The sequence below is a fragment of the Bufo gargarizans genome, chromosome 1 (genome assembly GCF_014858855.1).
Source record: "Bufo gargarizans isolate SCDJY-AF-19 chromosome 1, ASM1485885v1, whole genome shotgun sequence".
Taxonomy (NCBI): domain Eukaryota; kingdom Metazoa; phylum Chordata; class Amphibia; order Anura; family Bufonidae; genus Bufo; species Bufo gargarizans.
Genome location: NC_058080.1, coordinates 356137618 through 356159263, shown reverse-complemented (window position 1 = coordinate 356159263; position 21646 = coordinate 356137618). Strand labels below are relative to the sequence as shown.

Genomic DNA, 21646 nt, shown 5'->3' with positions numbered 1-21646 from the left:
GCTTTGGGTGAGCCAGTGGGGTGTGCACCAGTCTACTTTCTGGTTGTTAGGTGAACCGCTTACATTTGATCTAGTTACTGTAATAACCACAATAAAAATCATGTATATATATGTATATCACATGAATTTGTCCTGCATGCTGACCAAGCATATGTATGACATGTAAGTAGGCTTGAGGGAATCAACCTTTTTGATCATAGATCCGAAGTTGATTTGGTCAAATACTTCATTGTTAATGATATTTCTGTACAGCATTAAAATGTATTGGCTCCCTGGAGCCAAAGTTCTCACTGAGACTTGTATCCATATCTGCATCTTTAAAAACTATTTTAAAATGGCAATCTGAAGTGGGCTTTGGTACTGGCTGGTACTTCGGTACCAAAGCCCACTTCAGATTGCTATTTTGATTTTTTTTTTTATATGCAGATAATACAGTAGTAATTCACCAAAGTCTCAGACGGGACGGTTTGGCTCCACTGAGCCAATACATTTTAATGCTTAGGCAAATCGACTACAGATCTATGGTCCAAAAGGTCAATTCGCTCCAGCCAACACCTACTGAATGTCAGGGACCTTATGGTGTGAAGATGCCATGGATACATTACACAGGACTGATACATGGACGGTACCATTCTACTGCATATAAGGGTCAACTGCCAGATATAAGAAAGGAATGTAGAATTTTAAATACACGTATATTAGGAAATTGTTTCCTATTATATAAACAAATTAAAAAAACTAACTGAAGTACCCCTTTAAGGCTAAAATTAGTCATGTTAAAAAATGCACGTATCTCCCCGAGTTGTGCGCTAGCTAGAATTACTTCAAAAATAGAACATGTCCTATACTTGTCCCCATAATGAAGGGAGCAGAGGACCTCTGTATAATAAGTGCAATTTCCAGAAATGTAACCCCCGCTTATCAAATATTTATGGCATTGTTAGTTATTTAGCTCGCCCTTCCAGCGGTGAAAAGGTAGGGGGATTAGTCAGATTATTTCGCTGAAGGAGACCTCAGGAGACAGAAGTGCATTTCCACTGGCGTCCTGCCAGCTTTATTTCACAGGTTGCATTTAAAACAAAAAACATAAACGGAACACCTAGCCTTATCCAGGCTCTAACTAAACAATAGGTCCCTCTCTAGGACGTGGTTGAGCTAACCTCAGTCCACGCAAAATAAGCACGCTGTCTATACAGCAACCTATGATACTTGCAGTTTGCAGGCTCTGGACCTTCAGGGTCCCTCAGTAAGATGTGGCTTCTCTCACTCCCAGGAAGTTCTGAGCAAGTGTGTTGACAGCCCAGTTTTCTAGCAACTCCCCAGGTGCAGCTCATCAGGACCCAGGCTTAGGTTTTTCTTAACCCTTTCCTAAACAACTTTCTTCAGCATATGCTAAGAACCTGGGAGACACATATATACCCTAAATTACTTCACCCTGTGAGACACCACATTTCCCCCCTTTTTGTTCAAACCTGTGGGGGTGAACACATGTACCAACTGGATGCTTGTGACAGGGCATCCGCATTTTCTTGCCATCGCCTGGCTCAACCTTCCCCCTGGAAGATGTGGTCCGTGTCAGAGGCTTCCCTTTATTTTGCCAGACCCATGCCACCAGTGCTTGGTTTGTTACCCACACTGACATCTTGCCCAAGAGACATTGTCTGCAATGTTCCCATGTCCATGTGACAGGCAGACCCTCTCTTTTTATTTTTTTTATCTTTCTCTCTCTTTAACTTACACAGCTGCTTCAGCCGAGCACGCTTTTTATGACTCCCCTCTTTTTGTCATTTTATTTTAACAGCAGAATGTACATTTCTTTTTCCTTTACTCTTAGAATTTCAATCTCGGCTTCTGGAACTCCCTTCAGAATATATTTTTATGCAAACAACAGACTCTCTGTTTGACTTCGCTGGCTCTTGCAGACGCTTAGGCATTTTTTTCTTGTCTTTGCGAAGCTCCATCAGCAGAGCTGGCTTGCCCCTGCTCGCTTCTTTTCCAGCAGTGGTTTTCTCAGATGGTGCCTCAGTTTCAGGGTCTTCTGCCTCTTCACTGCCTCTCCCCACTTCGGCTTTACCCTTGATCTCTGGAACATCCAAGGATTTCTCCCACTTCAAGAGCTCGGCCTTAGCTTCCTTGGCCTCTGTCTCGTTGGCCTTTACTTTATTAGCCTTCTCACCCTTCAGGGACATGGCATCATATCCTTGCTTTCTTAATTCCTCCTTCCCTTTCGCATCAAGGTTGGAGGCACTGGGGTCTTCAGCATACTTCTTGTCTTCTGGCGTTTTCTCCAGAGGCTCACCCAGGACACTGGTCTCCTTTTGGGGAGGAGTCAGGAGAGACAGCCCATCGTAATAGCCCGGATCTGCATACTGGTCGTCCATCTCCTCATATTTCTTCCCCAGCAGGCAGCTGGCTACTTGGAAGGCCTTGTAGGCGGAGGGGACGTCTTTTGCGACCTGGTCCTGGTTACACACTGTCATGAGACTCTTGGCCTCTGCATCGACATCAGCCACATCAACTGGTTCAGCCGATACCTTTTCCACCTTCTCTGCCTTGGCCAGTACCCTGGCACCACCATCTCCAGACCCACTCTTACCAGGCTCTGACTTCTTGGCACCTTCCAAAGGATCTTCCTCTTCCGGTCTCTCACTTTCTTCCACCTGCTGTGCAGGAGCACGCTTAGGCTTCTCCACCTCATAGATGGCATCTTTTGAGCTCATAAGAGCTTCCATCTCTACTCTGAGTTGCTTGCTCAGTCTCTAATTCATTTCGCTCCTCAAGCACTTCTTCAAGGGCTCTAGCCAAGGAGAGGGCCTTGGACTCTTTCTCCCAAGCATCAGCCTCCGCTCGGTCACGTTCTTCGGCATATCGAGCCGATATGTATTTCTCTTCAACCAAGAGCTGGTCAAACTTCTTTTGTCTCTTCTCCAATCTAGATACAGTTTGTCTCTGGTGGTCCAGGTCCACCATGCGATCACATAACTCTTGATAAAGTTGAGCCATCCTGGCTTCCAAATGTCTTTTCTCCTCCAAGAGAGCAGATTTTTCTGAGGCGCTGTTTAGAACCTCATCAGCCAGCTCATCTCTTTCCTGCTCTGCATGAAGTCTGGATCGCTCAGAAGCTGCAAGTTTCTCTTGAAGTTGGAGAATTTACGCTTCTATTAGTGACTCCAGTTCCTTCAGTTCATTCATCTCTTTCTGTGACTCCTCTGGAGCTTCCTGCAGTTGCTCTGCGAGAACCGCTAGCCCCATCTCTAGTGTATCTAGGGACTGTGCAGAGCGAGCGAAAACATCTTCAAGTTTGTAGCTGTACTGTCCTGTCATCTACAACTGTCAGTATATGAGCTTCAGACACTAGGCTGTCACCCGACTGAACTCTCGTCTCGTCAGATATAACTGTCATCTGGTCGCTAGACTCGCTACTATGAACCACTTTAGTTTTGCTGGGTGTTGACATGGTAGCCTCACTCTCGGAATTGCTAACTGTCACGGCACATAGGCCACTTATACTGCTCGTGTCATTATTAAGATAGTAGTTGATAGGGTGGGCACTCTAATATCTGGGTCACAGAGTAGGCAATGCGGCAGTGTTTAATTAACAGTAATTTATTTTAGTAACACCAAAACAGAACAGATCAATGTCTGCTAAAACATAATGTATCGATAAAATTGATAAAATTAATAAAAGTAAATATACTTGATAAAATATATTGTGGTATGTCCACTGGTAATACTATGATATGGCCTGAATGTAAATATAATAGCCGTAGATTCTGATTTATGCGGGCTATATTAGCAAGTATATTTATTTTCTGGAACAACAAATTGCAGTCTCCTTTATCTCCACATAATCAAATAAATATGGAATATAAAAATAAGTGACCAGTGCATAAAATATAAAGAAACCAAAATTGGGTGATGACCATATAAATATTATTATTATAAATATTATATTAAGGTGCAATAAACTATAAGTGTTCAAAATAGTTGCAATAGTGTGCAAACGTGCAAAGTATCTGTGGAGATTTGTCCTCAAGCTCAATCTTCCTAGATGTAACAGAAAAATTGTAACAAAAAAGTTCCTGAGAATCGGCTTGTTATTCCAGCATCTAATCCAACATATATACTCTGTTGTACAATATGTCAGTCCGGCGAATCTCTAGTTAATGCCGCTATAGAGCACAGCAGCGATAGTTGGTACAATGTATCAGTCCGGCAAATCTCTAGTTAGTATCGCTATGAAGCGCAGCAGCGATAGTAAGTTATTTCAGCAGTGGAGCTATTGAGTGATGTTGTATGCACACATAATCAATGGTTTTGTTACTCACATGCGGGTTTTCTGCCGTCTTCACCGTGGCGTCCCACGTAATAGAGATTCTGGGTAAAGTGTGTCACTAAACCCCAGATAGCATACGGCCTGGCTGTTTAAATGCAGGTTCCTCCGGTATATTACCGTGTTTTTACCAGGTCCGGCTGTGAGTAACAGTGCTGGTGGTATTCGTTCAGCTCCGCTGCAGGTTCACCTAGGTGTCCTTAATTAGGATACGTGCTCCACCTTTCTTTTAGTGCGGTCACGTACATAGGTGTCTATTCAGTGTCCATAAAACTTTTAAAATCCTAGAAAGCGCTTTCTTCTGTCCAATATCAGGTGGCAAACTGTTTGCGGTTTATAGTCAGGTCCAATTGGTCCACGCCAGACGCGTTTCGAAGGGTATCCACCTTCTTCCTCAGTGGCTCTGTTGGATCTGACTAGTTTGCCTTCTTTTTATTTGTTGTAGTTGACAAGGAGTGTTCTATAGAAAACCTGGAAAGGTTCGGGGAAATCTGAATGTCTCAAATACAGGTTATCATTAGATGCGGTATTAGTGCGGTTTGTATGCGTTTTTATGTATGGTCCTGCGTTTTCTTGTCCAATAAAGGCCAAAATCCTTCTCAGTCATTATCCATACTTAATTTTATGCATAATTAGTTGCATTGTCCTTTTATATTAACAAAAGTGCGTAATTTTGCTGCAGTATGAATTTGCATAAAAAAGAACTATAAAATCCTTTTGTCACTTGTTCTTATTATGATTCTAATCGGTATATATTCATACACTGTCTTATAGATAAATGAAGTAAAAATATTAATAAAAATATAAATAAAACATTTATATATAAATATATATAAAAAAAGTATATGTAAAAAATTATAAGATTTTTATTAAATCATGTCCTATCTAGTGGACTTCTGTTTTGGATCAGATTATTAAAATTTGTATTTTTTATATATCGTATGATTAAGGATGTTTAATTCATATCCAGCAAGATCCATCCAAGAGGTGACTCGTTAGGTAACCCCAAAAATTCTTTGGACAGAGGAGGGAACTGGAGATGGATGGCAACCAGATTGAGTGGTGTCAGAGGCCTGAGGTGACTGGATGGTATAGGAGTGTCATTATTAACCCTGGCCTCTAGGGGCACCCCTGAGTCAATCCCCACCTGGGACATTTTATTAATCATAGAAACCTGTGGAGACTGCACATCCACCTCTGGTCCGTGTGGTACACCCTCTAGCCCCGCCACATTGTCTACAATGGGGTCTCCTAGCGGTGTTTCTTCAACATTTATCAACACTTTTATATCAGACACATGTTTACCAACAGGGGGAGCTTTTTCCCCAATCACAGCCTGCAAAGGAAAAGGCATGTCATTATTATCACATATATCACATGACTTCACATTTCCATTATGCATTTTGGCAAACATGGTATCATCACTGTTTTCAATGGTCCTTTCCCTTACACGTTCACTTAAAGGTACAAGTTCTGCAGGAGTTTTTGCACTCTCTGCAGAAGTGTCTCCATCACTCCACAACTCCCAGCATAAGGGAAAAGTACACCCCAACACGTTCTCATGCATAAGCTTATCTGTAACATCAAGTTCATCAGTTTCTGTTCTCATTGGAGTCTCACGCTCAGTGAAAATCAGCGGATAGTCCTTATCCGCACGACTGTCCAGCACCTTTATTATTTTACCAGTCTCAGGTTTCAATATTGTGCTACCTCTTACCCGGGCTAGCATGGGATCCCGGATCCTTGTCATCCCATGTCTAGCTTTGGTCATGGGCAACTGAGGTAACACAGAAACCTTCTCCCCTGCAGGTTTCTGCGAGGGAGCAATCACAGCAGGCTTATCCGCCTGTCCAGACACAGTTTTTTCTGTGTGTGACTTATTACCTAAGGGCCAGCAGGTATCCCCTGCCGCCGGCTCACTGTCACTGGCTCTGCCACATGGTTAATAACAGGAACAGTCTTACCCTTTGTAATCAACCATTCTGGTAAAGCAGTGACATTCTCTCCCGTGGACTCATCAAGGTTGTGGTTGCTCCTAGCAACAGCTTTACTGCACCTCCGCACTTCCTCTCTAGGACTCCGGGCACAGTCGCAGGGAAGATATGCACTTCCCGATGGTTGCCCTTGGCAACGGCACATCTTTGCTTTTTATCCGGAACTCCGCTCCACAACTGCCCAAACAATGGAAAGTCCTTGCCCAGTACAAATTCCACATCCAGTGTCTCACATTTTAACAGCTCCCATTGCACAGAGCCATAGTCAGTCACAAAGGTCAGTGACACCATCCTTTTTGTCTCTGGCCCCCTTGTTACAAAGTCCAGAATTACAGGCAGGACCCGAGACACTTGCTGGCGGGAGTCTAGAATGACCCCCAGCGGGATTCCCCCGATCACTAAATCGCAGGATTTGTCCCACGGGCTATACCATTTTGTAGCCATTTCCACTGAAAAAAAAAAGTCCAGATTAACACCAGCAGTCTCTGCTCCTGCAAACTGCAAACTAGCTGGCTTCCGGCCCTTTAAATCACTGCACAGCAACACAGCAATTCCTTGGCAACATTCAGCAGCACCTGCTCTTTTCCATCAGGTCGTTGCCCTTAGCAACCACGTTGGCTTTTTACTTTTCAGCACGGACATGTGCCCGCATCCGACACCAATTGTGACAGTCAGTTATTTAGCTCGCCCTTCCAGCGGTGAAAAGGTAGGGGGATTAGTCAGATTATTTCGCTGAAGGAGACCTCAGGAGACAGAAGTGCATTTCCACTGGCGTCCTGCCAGCTTTATTTCACAGGTTGCATTTAAAACACAAAACAAACGGAACACCTAGCCTTATCCAGGCTCTAACTAAACAATAGGTCCCTCTCTAGGACGTGGATGAGCTAACCTCAGTCCACGCAAAATAAGCACGCTGTCTGTACAGCAACCTGTGATACTTGCAGTTTGCAGGCTCTGGACCTTCAGGGTCCCTCAGTAAGATGTGGCTTCTCTCACTCCCAGGGAGTTCTGAGCAAGTGTGTTGACAGCCCAGTTTTCTAGCAACTCCCCAGGTGCAGCTCATCAGGACCCAGGCTTAGGTTTTTCTTAACCCTTTCCTAAACAACTTTCTTCAGCATATGCTAAGAACCTGGGAGACACGTATATACCCTCAATTACTTCACCCTGTGAGACACCACAGGCATACACCATCAATGTGACTCAGATGGAAATACTCTTTAAGGTTTATTGTGGCATTTGGGAGAGCTACTCTACTTATGTGGACCTTCGACCAAAAAAGATTGTGCCCCACTGCTCTAGAAGAACCTAACAGAAACTGGGAGCTATGAAATTCATAAGCTCATTCCTTTACATACAAATCTTTGAAGGTGACAGTGGCCCCTCTTGCCTTGGGGCACCACATATGATTTGTCCACTTCTGAATAAAGAGGTTAGGCTACTTTCACACTTGCAGTAGCCTGTTCCGGCAGAGGAACAGCCTGCCGGATCCGTGCTACCGCAAGTCCACTGTGCTGCTGGATGTCTGCATGTTTCCATTCTGCGGCTGGACCTCCGGCCCACCCCCATTATAGTGAAGGGGACCGGAGCGGACTTGCGGTAGCACGGATTTGTCAGGCTGTTCTCCTGCCGGAAAAGGCTACCGCAAGTGTGAAAGTAGCCTTATTCAGGTTTTACAAAAATTTTTACTTTTTTTGTAACTGCAGTTAGTGTCTGAGATCACCGTTGCAGACAATCTTCTCCCCTATACTATCCATACTGTAATGGAATAATCATAAAAACTCAGACAAACCCCACCCCATGGCAAGCCATACTTGAACAAATCCCGTCCAATGGCAAGCCATACTCGAACAAACCCCACTTCATAGCAAGCCATGCTCAATCAAACCGTGCTGCATGACAAGCTATTCTCAAACAAACCCCGCCCCATGGCAAGGCACACTTTGGAATCCATGCCCTATGTAGGAAGGCGCAAGGGTCTGTCGTTGACGGAAGGTATGTGTCACTGAGGTTCCTGGCCTCAGTGAAGTAAGAGCCGGTATTTTAAAGTGTCAGCGGCAGCTAGTGCTGGTTGACACGTTGTTATGTTAGTATGGCTGTAAGTTGATCTGGGCCAGCTCTTACTGGGAGTAGCCAAAGTGCTGGGTGGGTGGCTTCTCCCCACGCTCTAGGCCAGGTCTTTACTGGCCTATATCAAACCCAGCCAGCAGTCTCAGCTGTGGGTGGATTACTCCTCTCTGACAGTGGCGTTCTGTCAGTCCCTGTGTGTTTTGGGATCTGAAAACTCATGCCGTGAAAAAGGGCTGGGAGCCACATGCTGAGAAACAGGCTCCTAAAGCCTGCTGTGGACTACAGGTGGAGAAACTACAAACCAAATGAAGGTTTTTGTTCTATGGACTTTTCATGGTGTGAACAAACACCTAGACTGCAAAATGTCACTTTCTGTTTTTCATTATGTGTGAATAAAACACAGAACTGTGTAAGTTAAAGACTTTGTGGTTGCCTCTATACTGCGTCCGCTAGCCTGTCTACCAGAGCAAAACTCCACAATTGGTGTTGGATGCGGGCAAACGCAATGAGGCAGGCCTGAAGGCCGAAAAGTTTTAGTTTTTCCAGGGTACGAGTGTATGTCCCATATAATAAACTGGTAAGGTTACGACCAGTGTCCCCTGACAAAATGGAGGCTAACTTGCAGCAGCGGGAGGCTAACAAGCAGTAGTAGGAAACTAACCAGCTGCTATTACAACATGTGATGGCGTTGCAAGCATCAGGAGCGTCCCAGAACTTCCCACGATGCCCGGAAAGCTGTCCGTGCGGCGATCCCTAAGATGACCCCCTCGGATGATGTCGAGACCTATCTGGCGGTGTTGAAAAAGGTGGCCATGAGACCAATGGGCTGAGGTCATCGCTCCGTTCCTGGTGTCTGGACCCCAGCAAGTGTTTTTTGATCTACCCGATGATCAAGCGGCCGACTACCTGACCGTAAAAGGTGAGGTCCTGGCAAGACTAGGGGGGAATGTGTTGGTCCAGGTCCAGCTGGTAAATCAGTGGAAATTTAACCCGGCTGAACCCGCCAGACCACAATATTATGACCCGCTACACCGGTTGCAAAAATAGCTGCAGCCTGACGTATTGACTCCTACTGCTATGTTGGACCGTCTGTTGGCGGATGTGATCTGGAGGGCTTTGCCGTATCCTCTCCAGCACTGGATCGGCCAGGTGTCTCCTAGCAATGCCTGAGAGATGGTCGACCTGGTGGAGCGCTACGAGGCCACCAGAAAACTACAGGGGGGTTCTTTTGGGAGGGGGCACATCAAACCCCGTAAATCTCCACCCCAGACCCAGTGGCTAGTGCCAGCAATAGCCCGGGACATACCCCCTGCAGACCCAGCCTCGGTAGTCTGCTGGCGGTGTCAGGAGCATGGATACATAAGGGCTGACTGTCTCCATCAGGGGGAACCCATGGATACCAACTATGGCTATCGCCACTCATTGTAGGCCAGGAAGCTGTGTGCCACAGGTACCTCCGAGACTATAGACAATAGCCACCTGTGCCAGGTGGAAGTGGGGGACACTCTGGCGGTTGCACTGCTGGATTCACGGAGCCTGGTGTCCCTGGTAAGAGCTGCCCTGGTGCGGCGCGCCGAGTATACTGGCCGAAAAGTTGGCGTTGTGAGCGTTCATGGAGACTTGAAGGACTATCCCACCACCCTGATCTCTCTGTCATCGGTGGCCGGCAGCTGGACTCATGAGGTGGCCATCGCCACAAAATTACAGTATGAACTAATAATTGGGAGAGACTTCCCCGGTTTCCCAGCACTATGGCCGGAAATGAAGTTTACCGATACTCGTGAGACAGATATAACCCTAGCCGAGTGGCCCGGCTCAGGAGGCAGACCAGAACCCTGGGAACCTGGGTCCGAAGGACCAGCGGTAGGGGTGATGTGGGAGACATGGAGGACTTGCTGCCGGGTCCTGAGCTGGCAGACCTCAATGTCTCCGGGAATAATTTTGGTTCTGGACAACACCGGTACCCAACCGTATCCCCAGCCTAGGAAAATGTATTAATAATAGGTGGGGAACCACAACAACCGGGGGCAGAGTCGGTGTTTCCCTGTTTTGTGGTTCATCAAGATATGTTGTATCGGCTAAACCAGCTGCGAGGTGAATCCATTGAACAGTTGGTGGTGCCCGAGGCTTATCACAAACTCGTCTTAGAGTTAGCCCACCTGCATGTTCTCAGGGGTCATTTTGGAATGCAAAGAACACAGGACCAGATACTACAACGGTTTTACTGACCCTGTGTGTTCAGAGAGGTAAAAGAATATTGTAAGTCTTGCCCAACCTGCCAGATAATGAGCCCCCAGACACATTTCGGTAGTCCCCTGGTACCACTCCTGATTATCGAGGTCCCATTTGAGCGAATCGCTATGGATCTCATAGGCCCTGTACCAAAGTCCGCCAGAGGGCACCAACACATCTTGGTCGTCCTCGACTACACCACTCGGTGCCACTGCATCATACATCAGCCTAACTCATAGCTAAGGAGTTAATGGAGATGTTTTCTCGAGTGGATCTGCCTAAGGAGGTTCTGACTGACCAGGTGATAGAACAGGTCAAAAGACCTAGGAGAGGGGGTGATATTAAAAAAGAGTTGCTCCGCAGGGAAGCTTACTGGATCCACACCCTGGGCACATTGCCCCTATGTGCCCAGGGGGTTGAACGGAGATTATGAGATTACTCAGTTATAATAGCGTTATTCGCTAATGCATGTAACTAAATTAATATTTATTTTTGCAGACTGAAAACCTAAGATGATTGGTCTCCTGAGTAGTATCGTAAATTTTTTTATTGATTTGAGTTAACTATTGTTTGTATACATGTTGCTATTTGATTGATATGTGTTTAAGCGCCTCCCATGGCGTCTGACGTCATTCCATGTGTCTAATCAGTTCTGTTATAAAAGTGTGTAAGAATGTATTATACATTGAGCTGATGAAGGCTATATGAGCCACAACGCAATATCCTCTGAGTTTTTGGAATAAAAACAAGCATATTGATATAAGAAGAGAACGTCCGCTGAGATTTATTATATACGGTCTGGAAGCATTTCCTTTTCGTGCGGACTGAGTTTTATGTCGAGTGCCAACTGCTTTCTACTTTGATCTACTGCTCTGGTACGTGCACCGATTGCTCCTATGTCTACAATAGCATCTACTTTGATCTTTAATGAAGATGATACATCAAGGATTTTGTCACAAGTGACATCATCAAGCAAATTTTTTACGATACCGTCCACTGAATATAAGAAAAGACACTGAGAACGAGAGGCAAAGAGATTGATGTCATATGAGTTACATGCAACAACTCCTGCGGAATATCACAGATTGAATAGAATCCCGAGAGGTCTAAGGGTACATTTGCGCCCGACTTTCTTTCGGGAGGACACTGTGTATTGTGGCGACTTTGAGAGGATTATTAACAATTGTTCGCTTGACCTGATATTGCTGACCGTTTACAGAAGGCAATATCTGAAATTAAAGAACAGTTGAATACCACTGAGAATCAACTGAGAGATTCCCTGAATACAGAATTCATTAAATTGAAAGAAACTGTGGATACATATCTCGCTGGGTACATAAGGGAAGTGGAAGAAAAGAAGCGATCAAAGTTCGTAAGGGATAACGAGGATTACTTCCTTAACAAGGTATACAGATGGCAAAAATCCTCGGGGCGCTTCGGAGCGGGCTACAGGAGACAACCACGGAAGGGTTACTATACTACAAGCTCTGGAAGCGATTCAGCGGGTTTCCAAGAGTCACGCCCTTTTTTCAGGAGGGGCAATGGCCATCGACCACCAGGAGGAGGCGTAGGGCAGGCCGCAAACATCGGCGGCTCCGTGCCAATAGGACTGACTCAGCAGATGCAGACACGGTCGCAGGTATGGCCCCCTCTTTGATTATCAACTTATCATAAGATTTTAAGCCTGTTCCAGATAAAAGCATTGGAGAAAGGCTTATCCTTTAGTCCAGTGGCACAGTTTGACAGTTTTCAGGTGGACGTTGAATTACAACACTTGTTCAGAAGGATTAGATTGAAAAAAACATTTCATGGGTTTACCTGCGATATCATCCTCTGAAGACTGTGCAACTGACAGACCTATTGTGACTGATATGTTCAGGCTGACTGAATTGAACTTGTCAGTAAAAAGTACTTTGATGCCACCTAAAAATGCGCACCCAATGGAAACATATGTGCAGTTGGTGATGAAAGATATTGAAACACTGATGGACACTAAAGAAAGCGTTTTTAGCCAACAAAAAGAGACGGCGCTCATAGGGTAAATATGTAAAGTGCTGTTTTCCCTTACCTAGGGGAGGTAGTATGCTCACCTGTCAGAGTTGCACCTAATTGGGTGCAACTACAATGAGGGATGAACAATAGTGAGAATTGGTTGGTGCCGCCGTCTTGTCCAATCACCCTTCGGTCGGGGCCAAACCGCCAATCGGGTGAGTGTGAGAGCTGTAGATTTGCTGGACCAAGAAAGTTCAAAAGGAACGGACAAAGTAAAGGGCGCAGAACCACAACCAATGGTCAGAAAGATTTCAATTTAATCAAAGACAACGTGTTTCGGGGTGCATGGCCCCTTTATCAAGCCTGATGGATCACAGAGGAGGCCGCTCGCTCTCCAGCACGTGGGGCGTCAGGTACGCTGTGAGTAAATGAACTCACAGCGTACCTGACACCCCACGTGCTGGGGAGCGAGCGGCCTCCTTTGTGATCCATCAGACTTGATAAAGGGGTCATGCACCCCGAAACGCGTTGTCTTTGATTAAATTGAAATCTTTCTGACCATTGGTTGTGGTTCTGCACCCTTTACTTTGTCCGTTCCTTTTGGACTTCCTTGGTCCAGCAAATCTACAACTATTAAGAAAGGGGAGTTACATTTAACATCAAATGTAACTCCTCAGGAGCGACAAGCCATACAATCTCTGATGTTAGATAAGAGTCTAATTATTAAGCCAGCAGACAAAGGGGGATCATTGGTAATAATGGATAAAAGTGATTATGTGAAGGAAGTATTACGTCAGTTGGCAGACACTAATACATGCATGAAATGTGATAATTATCCTGTGTTCCGTATAAAAGCAAAGACATTGTCTGTTGTATATCACTATAAAACTTTGGGCATAATTGATGAGAAAATTAGTAAATATTTGGTAAACCAATCACCGGTGACTCCGGTGTTATATATACTTCCTAAGGTACATAAGACCTTGGTAAGGACGCCCTATTGTAGCGTCAGTGAATTCAGTTTTATCCCCGCTGGCAATGGTATTGGAAAAGCTATTGACACCTTTGGTAAAACAGAAAACTTATTTTCTTTTGGACACTTCAGAGTTTTTGAAAATAATAAAAGAATTGGGAAAGATCCCCCGGGTTAGCTGGTTGGTAACTATTAATGTGGTCAGCCTCTACACCTACATTGACCATGGTGGAGGTGTGGAGGCTGTATCACTGTTGTTGCAATCAAGTGGTTATACTGATACACAGCAGGAATTCTAGTTGAAATTGTTACATCTGGTTCTGTATGAAAATTCCTTTTTATTTGGAGACACATTTTATTTACAGCGACTGGGGGCCACAATGGGCTCGTATGTGGCCCTGCCCTATGCAAATGCATTTATGTTGATGTTTTGAAGAAACTTTTGTATACAATAATTTGGACTATCAGGAAAATGCCATATTATGGAAGAGATTTATCGACAACATCATTTTCATATGGGCGGGGACACTTGAGTCCCTCATTGTCTTCCATGAGCATTTGAATAATTCAGTAGATGGTTTAAAATTCACTATGACCTATGATCAGGTGAAGGTCAGTTTTTTGGACACTGAGGCGATTAACGATGAAGAAGGATTTATAGATACTGATCTTTTTAGGAAAGAAACTAATAAGAATAGTGTACTGCATTTTGATAGAGCTCATCCTTTAACGTTAAAAAAGGTGATTCCGAAATCGCAGATCCAGCAAGTGAGACGTATAGTTTCCTAACCAGAGATACAGGGACAGAGAATAGGTGAAATGGTTGAGAGGTTTAGGGTGAGGGGCTATCCTGAGAAAATTCTTAAGAAGGCAGTGAGTACCCCTATAAGGGATCCGATAAAAGAGAAAAATCATAGGATAGTCTTCTCACATAAGTTTAACTCTTTTAACAAGCAGTTTGACTATATAATTCATAAACATTGGCCGTTTCTAGGGAAATCCTATCCACAAATTGTGGAATTTAACAACCCTCCATTGATTTGCAACAAACGTAACAAGACTTATCGTTATCAGCAAGTACTACGCAGAAATTGGCCCTCTGAGAGATGTTTTGCGACAGATCTTTTTAAAAAAATCTGAAGATGGGGACATATTCCTGCTTACATCGTGCGCAGTGTTCACATATTATTAAAGGGGAAACTTTCCATCATCCATATATGGGTAGGGCCTTCCGTGCTCAGGGGTACTTCACGTGCGACTCCACTAATGCTATTTATCTAATAAAATGCCCTTGTGGTTTAATTTATATTGAGGAAACTATGCAAACTGTGACAGATCGCATTTGCAAACACAAATCGACGATACGGACGGGCAATTTGTTGTTTCCTATACCAGCACACTTTCATGATTCTCACCACTCGATCTCACAGCTGCGATTTCAGGTGATAGAACAGGTCAAAAGACCTAGGAGAGGTGGTGATATTAAAAAAGAGTTGCTCCTCAGGGAAGCTTACTGGATCCACACCCTGGGCACATTGCAGCCCAGGGGGTTGAACAGAGATTATGAGATTAATCAGTTATAATAGCGTTATTCACTAATGCATGTAACTAAATGAATATTTCTTTTTGCAGACTGGAAACCTCCGATGATTGGTCTCCAGAGGGGTATCGTCAATTTCTTTATTGATTTGAATTAACTATTTTTTGTATACATGTTGCTATTTGATTGATATGTGTTTAAGCGCCTCCCATGGCGTCTGACGTCATTCCATGTGTCTAATCAGTTCTGTTATAAAAGTGTGTAAGAATGTTTTATACATTAAGCTGATGAAGGCTATATGAGCCGCAACACCTCCTTATATTATATCCTCTGAGTTGATGGAATAAAAACAAGCATATTGATATAAGAAGAGAACATCCGCTGAGATTTATTATATACAGTGAAAATTGCTCTCCTCTAAACAGGCTCAGGAAGCCAGGGAGTTCATTAGTGGGAACACGGATGTGTTCTCGGACCTCCCTGGACGCACTTCCATAATCCAGCATGACATTGTCACTGAGCCTCAGGCAAAAGTCTGGTTAAAACCGAATGCTGCAGCTAGACGTCATTGAGGAATACAAAAGTGAATGGGCCAGTTCGATAGTCTTAATACCCAAGCCGGATGGGACATTATGGTTCTGTAACGATTTTTGAAAACTAAACAAAATCTCTAAGTTTGATGCATATCCCATGCCTCGGGTCAGTGGCGTACACACATTCCATGGGGCCCCGGTGCGAAATTGATCCATGGGCCCCCCCCCAACCCGCCGCCGCACCCACCCCCACTACCGCCCCTACCATTCACTCAACATGCCTCCAGTCCCAATAGTACCACTTTGTGCGGTAAAGTCTGATTTTGAATGCCAATCTTGCTGTCCTGCCAAGCTCCACCTCTGAGAGAATTGCCAGGGGTAAGAGTTGGGAGGTATGTACATTATATGCCATAAGCATGCAGAATGAAAAAAAAAATAGATGCATACTGTACTTATTCCACCAAAAACAAACTTTATTTAGGGGCATTAACAGTTTGGTGTTCTTCCAAAAACTATCCTCATCCTTCTTGAAAAGAGACATACCTACGAAATAAGAAAAAGGCAGACACATTACTACAGGAAATGTAATTCTGTTGTGCTAAACTAGTCTATGAAGCTAATTTTCATTCACCAATTAAAGATATTTTTATTTACTATCCTTTTGCCTTTGCCTCTATTGTGACAATTATTGTACAATTGGACCAAGAAAAAAAAAAAAAACAACTTACTCAAATTCTCCGCTGGTTCCAAACCGTATTTTATTTGCTACAGCAAGCTGGATGAAGTCTGAACCTGCAGAAATAAGAAACAGCAATAACTTACCACTTTATACTATTTCCACTGTAGTTCAGACACATAATAGAAGTAACTTACTCAAATCTTCCATAACGAGGAATCTTATTCATGAAACAGGATTGCTAGACAAACAATGGTAACTTCCAACTTGGTAAATTCAAACAAGATGCCTTCCAGCTCTATAACATTAAAATCTTCTTTAATAGAACTTTTCAACAAACATCCACAACATAACGAGAAGATCGATCTGCAGAAAGTAACCAAGGAAGAACCATGTATTAGCACCTTTTAGTAACAATAAAGAATAAACTGTTAAATAACTTGGTTAGTACAACAATTTAAAACCATGCAACAAAGGTTAGTATAAACTCAAAACGGCAAGCCAAACTAAGGGCCAAAACGAGGCCCGAACACAAGGCAGAACTGAGGGCCGAACATCAAGGCCGAACACAAGGCAGAACTGAGGGCCGAACATCAAGGCCGAACACAAGGCAGAACTGAGGGCCGAACATCAAGGCCGAACACAAGGCAGAACTGAGGGCCGAACATCAAGGCTGAACACAAGGCAGAACTGAGGGCCGAACATCAAGGCCGAACTGAAAACTTACGAATCTCTTTAAAATGGACGCTGCCGTGCTTTCATTTCAGCAAAGTTGTCCACAATGGCTTCAATGTTAAGTCTTCTAGCTCTCTGATTTTCAATACTTAACAGAGCCAGGCCAGAAAGTCTCTGTTGGGACATGGTGCTTCTCAAGTAATTTTTTATAAACTTTAATTTTGAAAAGGACCTTTCTGCACTTGCAACTGTAACTGGAATGGTGAGGAACAGCAGCAACGCTATGCACACATCTTGTAGATTGGATGACAAGGCACAATTTTCAACAATTAGAAGGTGAGAAAGGTCCTTTACAGTGGAGCATCTACGAATCTCTTCCTGAAATGTTGATCGGAAGCTCAGAAGCTGTTCTGGGAAAGCTGGTGACATGTCCTCTGGGTAGCATTCCTGTAGCTGTGAAGCAGCTTTGAACAAATCATCATCGGTTTCAGAGGCAAGTACTGTAGGCTGTAGTATATTAAATCGCTGCATGACATTGCTCATTCCAGCAAATCGGTTAGACAGCTGGTTGGTCACAATGTCTAAACACCTATAAAACACACCCGTTTTAAAGTATTGTTCTGGATCCTGCAACCTTTCATCTATTGAAAGTTCATCAAAGTGACGCTTCACTTTTCTTGCTCTCTTGTTTTCAAACTGCGGCTGGATGTTCCACTTTTCTGCCAGTTCTACCGCTGTTTGTTTTGCTCCATCAAAATTATCCCTATATTTTGAAAAGACTGGAGCTGCCTTTTGTATAAGATGTGCTGCACTGGATAAATCTATATTTTTTGACTGCAACAATTTAGAAACCACATTTATGGTGTCAAAAATCTTGCTTTGCAGGACGAGACAAACAAATTGAAAAGATCCTAATTTATTTCTAAGGCGAGCAGCATCATCCCTTTCTTTTGGCTTGGATGATATCAAGTTTATTTTTGTTAAAGCTTGCATAATGTCCACAAAACGAAAGCGTAGAGCAAGCAGTGAATCATGGCGAGATGACCATCGAGTGGGGCAAAGTTTTTTCAATGTAATTGAGGACTCTGTAGAGAATGATGAAAGAATGTTCCATCTGCGTATGCTTTCCCCCAAAAAAACATACAATTCCTGGACCACTTCAAAAAAACTAGAAATTTCTGGTATGTTCCCAACAGCATCCTGAAGTACCAGGTTGAGATTGTGAGCTGTACAATGTACATACAAGGCATTTTTTTCTCTCTGTGCAATTCGAGCCTGAACACCAGAATACACCCCACTCATTGTCGCTGCCCCATCATACCCCTGGCCACGACATTTTGTTATATTGAGGCCGTTGCTCTCTATGCATGAGGAAATGTCATGTTCAAGGCCTGCAGCACTCTGGTCCTCAACGGCATGAAACCCTAGGAAAACCTCTTTGATCTCCACACTAGTTGCTCTCTGGCTTTCATCTCTTTCCACAGAAACATATCTTATTATTTGACTCATTTGGTCTACTTTTGATATATCCTGTGTAGTATCCATTATAATAGAAAAAAAAGGTGCCTGTTTTATTTCAGACACAATGATGTTCCGGACCTTATTTGAAAGTATGTCTATAATTTCATTTTGGATTCTAGGACTCAAGTATCTTACTGATTTTTGGGGTAACTGGAGGAGTTGCTTTAGAACAGGGTCATATTCCGCGAGCAGCTCTATAATGGAGAGAAAATTCCCATTGTTTACCTCGCCAAGTTTTTCTCTATGACCACGGAAGGAAAGATTAGCCATTGACATTGTTAATGTTACATTGACAATCTTATGTAAAACTTGTCTCCAATAGTTTTTTTCCTGTCTAATTTGCTTTTCATTTTCCTCATCTATTGTTTTGTTCTTCCTCCACTGTTCATACACTACACAGGCTTCTATATGAGTTTTGGAAGACTCACGAGCCTGAATTCTTGCAGAAAGCCTTTGCCATTTCTGTATTCCTTTGGCCCATGCAGGTTCAAATCCTGTCTTTTTACGGTCCCCAAACAGCCAGCATGGTTCACAGTAGGCTACGTTAAGTTTAGGCGAGTAGCATAGCCACATCACAGGGATCTTAAGGCCTGTTTTTGTAACGCGTACATAATAGCTTTCAGAAAAGCACCTTCTCTCATCATCTCGTGGAAAAGGTCCTGGAGGTCGGCACGGGCCATGAGCTATTATAAATCTTTTGACATTTGAATCCATTATTGTAATAGGGTAATGTCCCCTATCAGTAACATGTTTCTCTCCCACAACAATACTTTCTATAGAAACCTCTGTAGATTTCAACAATTCAAAATCATCACCTGATTTGGTGCTTTCTGTTGACTGCACTATTTCTTTAGTTGGTAGACTTGTGCTACTACCTTCATCGGGATTCTCGTCACCTGCTACATCTAAAGAACTGGAGTAAGTGCACTCGCTGATTTCCACCTCTCGGACATCAACAGCACTTTCCACCTCTCTGACATTAACAGCACTTTCCACAGACATTTCACTTTCAGTGTTACTCTGTACAGGAGGAACACTAGCAGGTGTAGGAGTGGAAAAGTAGCTGCTTATTTTTGGAAGTTTGGAAGTTATCAAACTGTCTTCCCTTTTTTGTTTACGTTTCTGAGCATCACTCTTATGTTGATAGGATGCCATACTTTGAAGAATTAGTTTTCTGTAAATAAAGTTAAAAAAAAACCTTAACCTAATTATTCTTATAATTCCACCATAAACTGCAGCCCTGAATATGCGTCCCCAACTCCTCCATGTGTCTCCAATATGAAGCATGCTGGTATAACCTATGCATCTCCTGTATATAAGTATATATGTATAGCTGGTATAACCTGGACATCTCCTGTTATGTATATAATTATATATATATGTACAGCTGGTATAACTTATACATCTTCCTGTATATAGTGATAGGGACCATGCTGGTATAACCTGGTATCTCCTTATATGATTATATATATACAGCTGGTATAAGTTATACATGTTAATGTACCAGAAGATGTATACCTTATACCAGGTCAGCTGACATATAATAATATACAGAACATACCAAGGCCAGATAGTAACTCTTACCTGAGCTTGCTCCGGCTGAAAGCTGCTGAATCGACCTGCTGAAAGTTTGTGGCAACTGCCTGGCAAGGCTGAATGCTGGAGGCTGGATGGGCTCAGTGTGTGCTCTGGCTGGCTGAATGAGTGCTGCTCCTGGGCCAGGTTTCAGGCTGGCAAAAATGTCTGGCAGAGAGAGAGAGAATGAGGTGGGTAAGTGACTGTAGTATAGAGTCAGGCAAGGGGGCAGTGGCAGACGAGCAGTGACTATGCCTAAGCCGGACCTGCCGTCGCATCATCTTTAACAACAAAAAAGGGGGACTTATTATGGCCGTCCGGCGTGGCCTTGTGTCAGACCAGGAGTCTAAAAAACAGACTGTCAGGCCTAAAACCGGACGTCTGGCCACCCTAAAAGCAGCAGTGGCAGAGACTGAATACAGCAGCAGCCATTACAGTCAGATTACAGACAAAGCTGCAGAGTAGCTGTAATCTGACTAAAATGGCTGCTGCTGGCCTCAGTGAGTCTCTCTGCAAAGAGACCTCATATCAGCTACCTCAATCCCCATCAGCCCAAAGACCCGCCCCCACTCAGCCACCAGATCAATCATCAGCCCAAAGACCCCCCCCAGTCATCCCCCCATGCCCATCAGACCTCAGACTCAAAGTCGTCCCCCCCCCATCAGCCACCAGATCAATCAGCCGAATTGCCTTGCTTTGATGGGATTGCCAGATTGGGGCCTGGGCTGATTTGATCATCTGAGAGGTCTTTGAAAGCAAAGACCCCTCAGATGATCAGATCAGCCCAGGCCTCAATCTGGCAATCCCATGAATAAATTCAGGCTGCCCCCCAGGGCCCCACTGCTGCAGGTCATTGTTCTCAGCAGCAGGCCAGGGGCCCTACTAAAAGTAGTCAGACTCTGTAAAGCAGCTGGCCTGCTGCTGAGAACAATGACCTGCAGCAGTGGGGCCCTGGGGCAGCCTGAATTTATTGATGGGATTGCCAGATTGGGGCCTGGGCTGATCTGATCATCTGAGGGGGTCTTTGAAAGCAAAGACGGTCTTTGCTTTCAAAGACCCCCTCAGATGATCAGATCAGCCCAGGCCCCAATCTGGCAATCCCATCAAAGCAAGGCAGATGACGGGGGTGGGGGGGTGGGGGGGGGGGGTAGGGTTTACAGTCACTGGCACTTGTCTCTGGCAGGAAAAGCCCGCAGCAACAGGGCAAACTGAGCCCCCCCTGACAGACTACAGTCACTGGCACTTGTCTCTGGCAGGAAAAGCCCGCAGCAACAGGGCAAACTGAGCCCCCCCCCTGACAGACTACAGTCACTCGTTTCTGGCAGGAAAAGCCCGCAACAGGGCACACTGAGGCCCCCAGGCATCCCCCCTGGCAGATGACCGGGGGAGGGGGGGAGGGTTTACAGTCAGACTCAGTGTGCCCTGTTGCGGGCTTTTCCTGCCAGAGACGAGTGCCAGTGACTGTAAACCCTCCCCCTGTCATCTGCCAGGGGGGATGCCTGGGGGCCTAGTGTGCCCTGTTGCTGCGGGCTTTT

At 44.4% G+C, this 21646-nt stretch overlaps 1 protein-coding gene across 1 annotated transcript; it reads right to left on the bottom strand.

Annotated features, from left to right (window-relative positions):
• Positions 1-17075: 17075 nt before the first annotated feature.
• On the bottom strand, positions 17076-19691 carry LOC122927211 (zinc finger MYM-type protein 1-like). Its single transcript, XM_044278854.1, has one exon. It carries the CDS (start codon positions 19689-19691, stop codon positions 17076-17078), a length of 2616 nt encoding a protein of 871 aa, XP_044134789.1.
• Positions 19692-21646: the final 1955 nt, after the last annotated feature.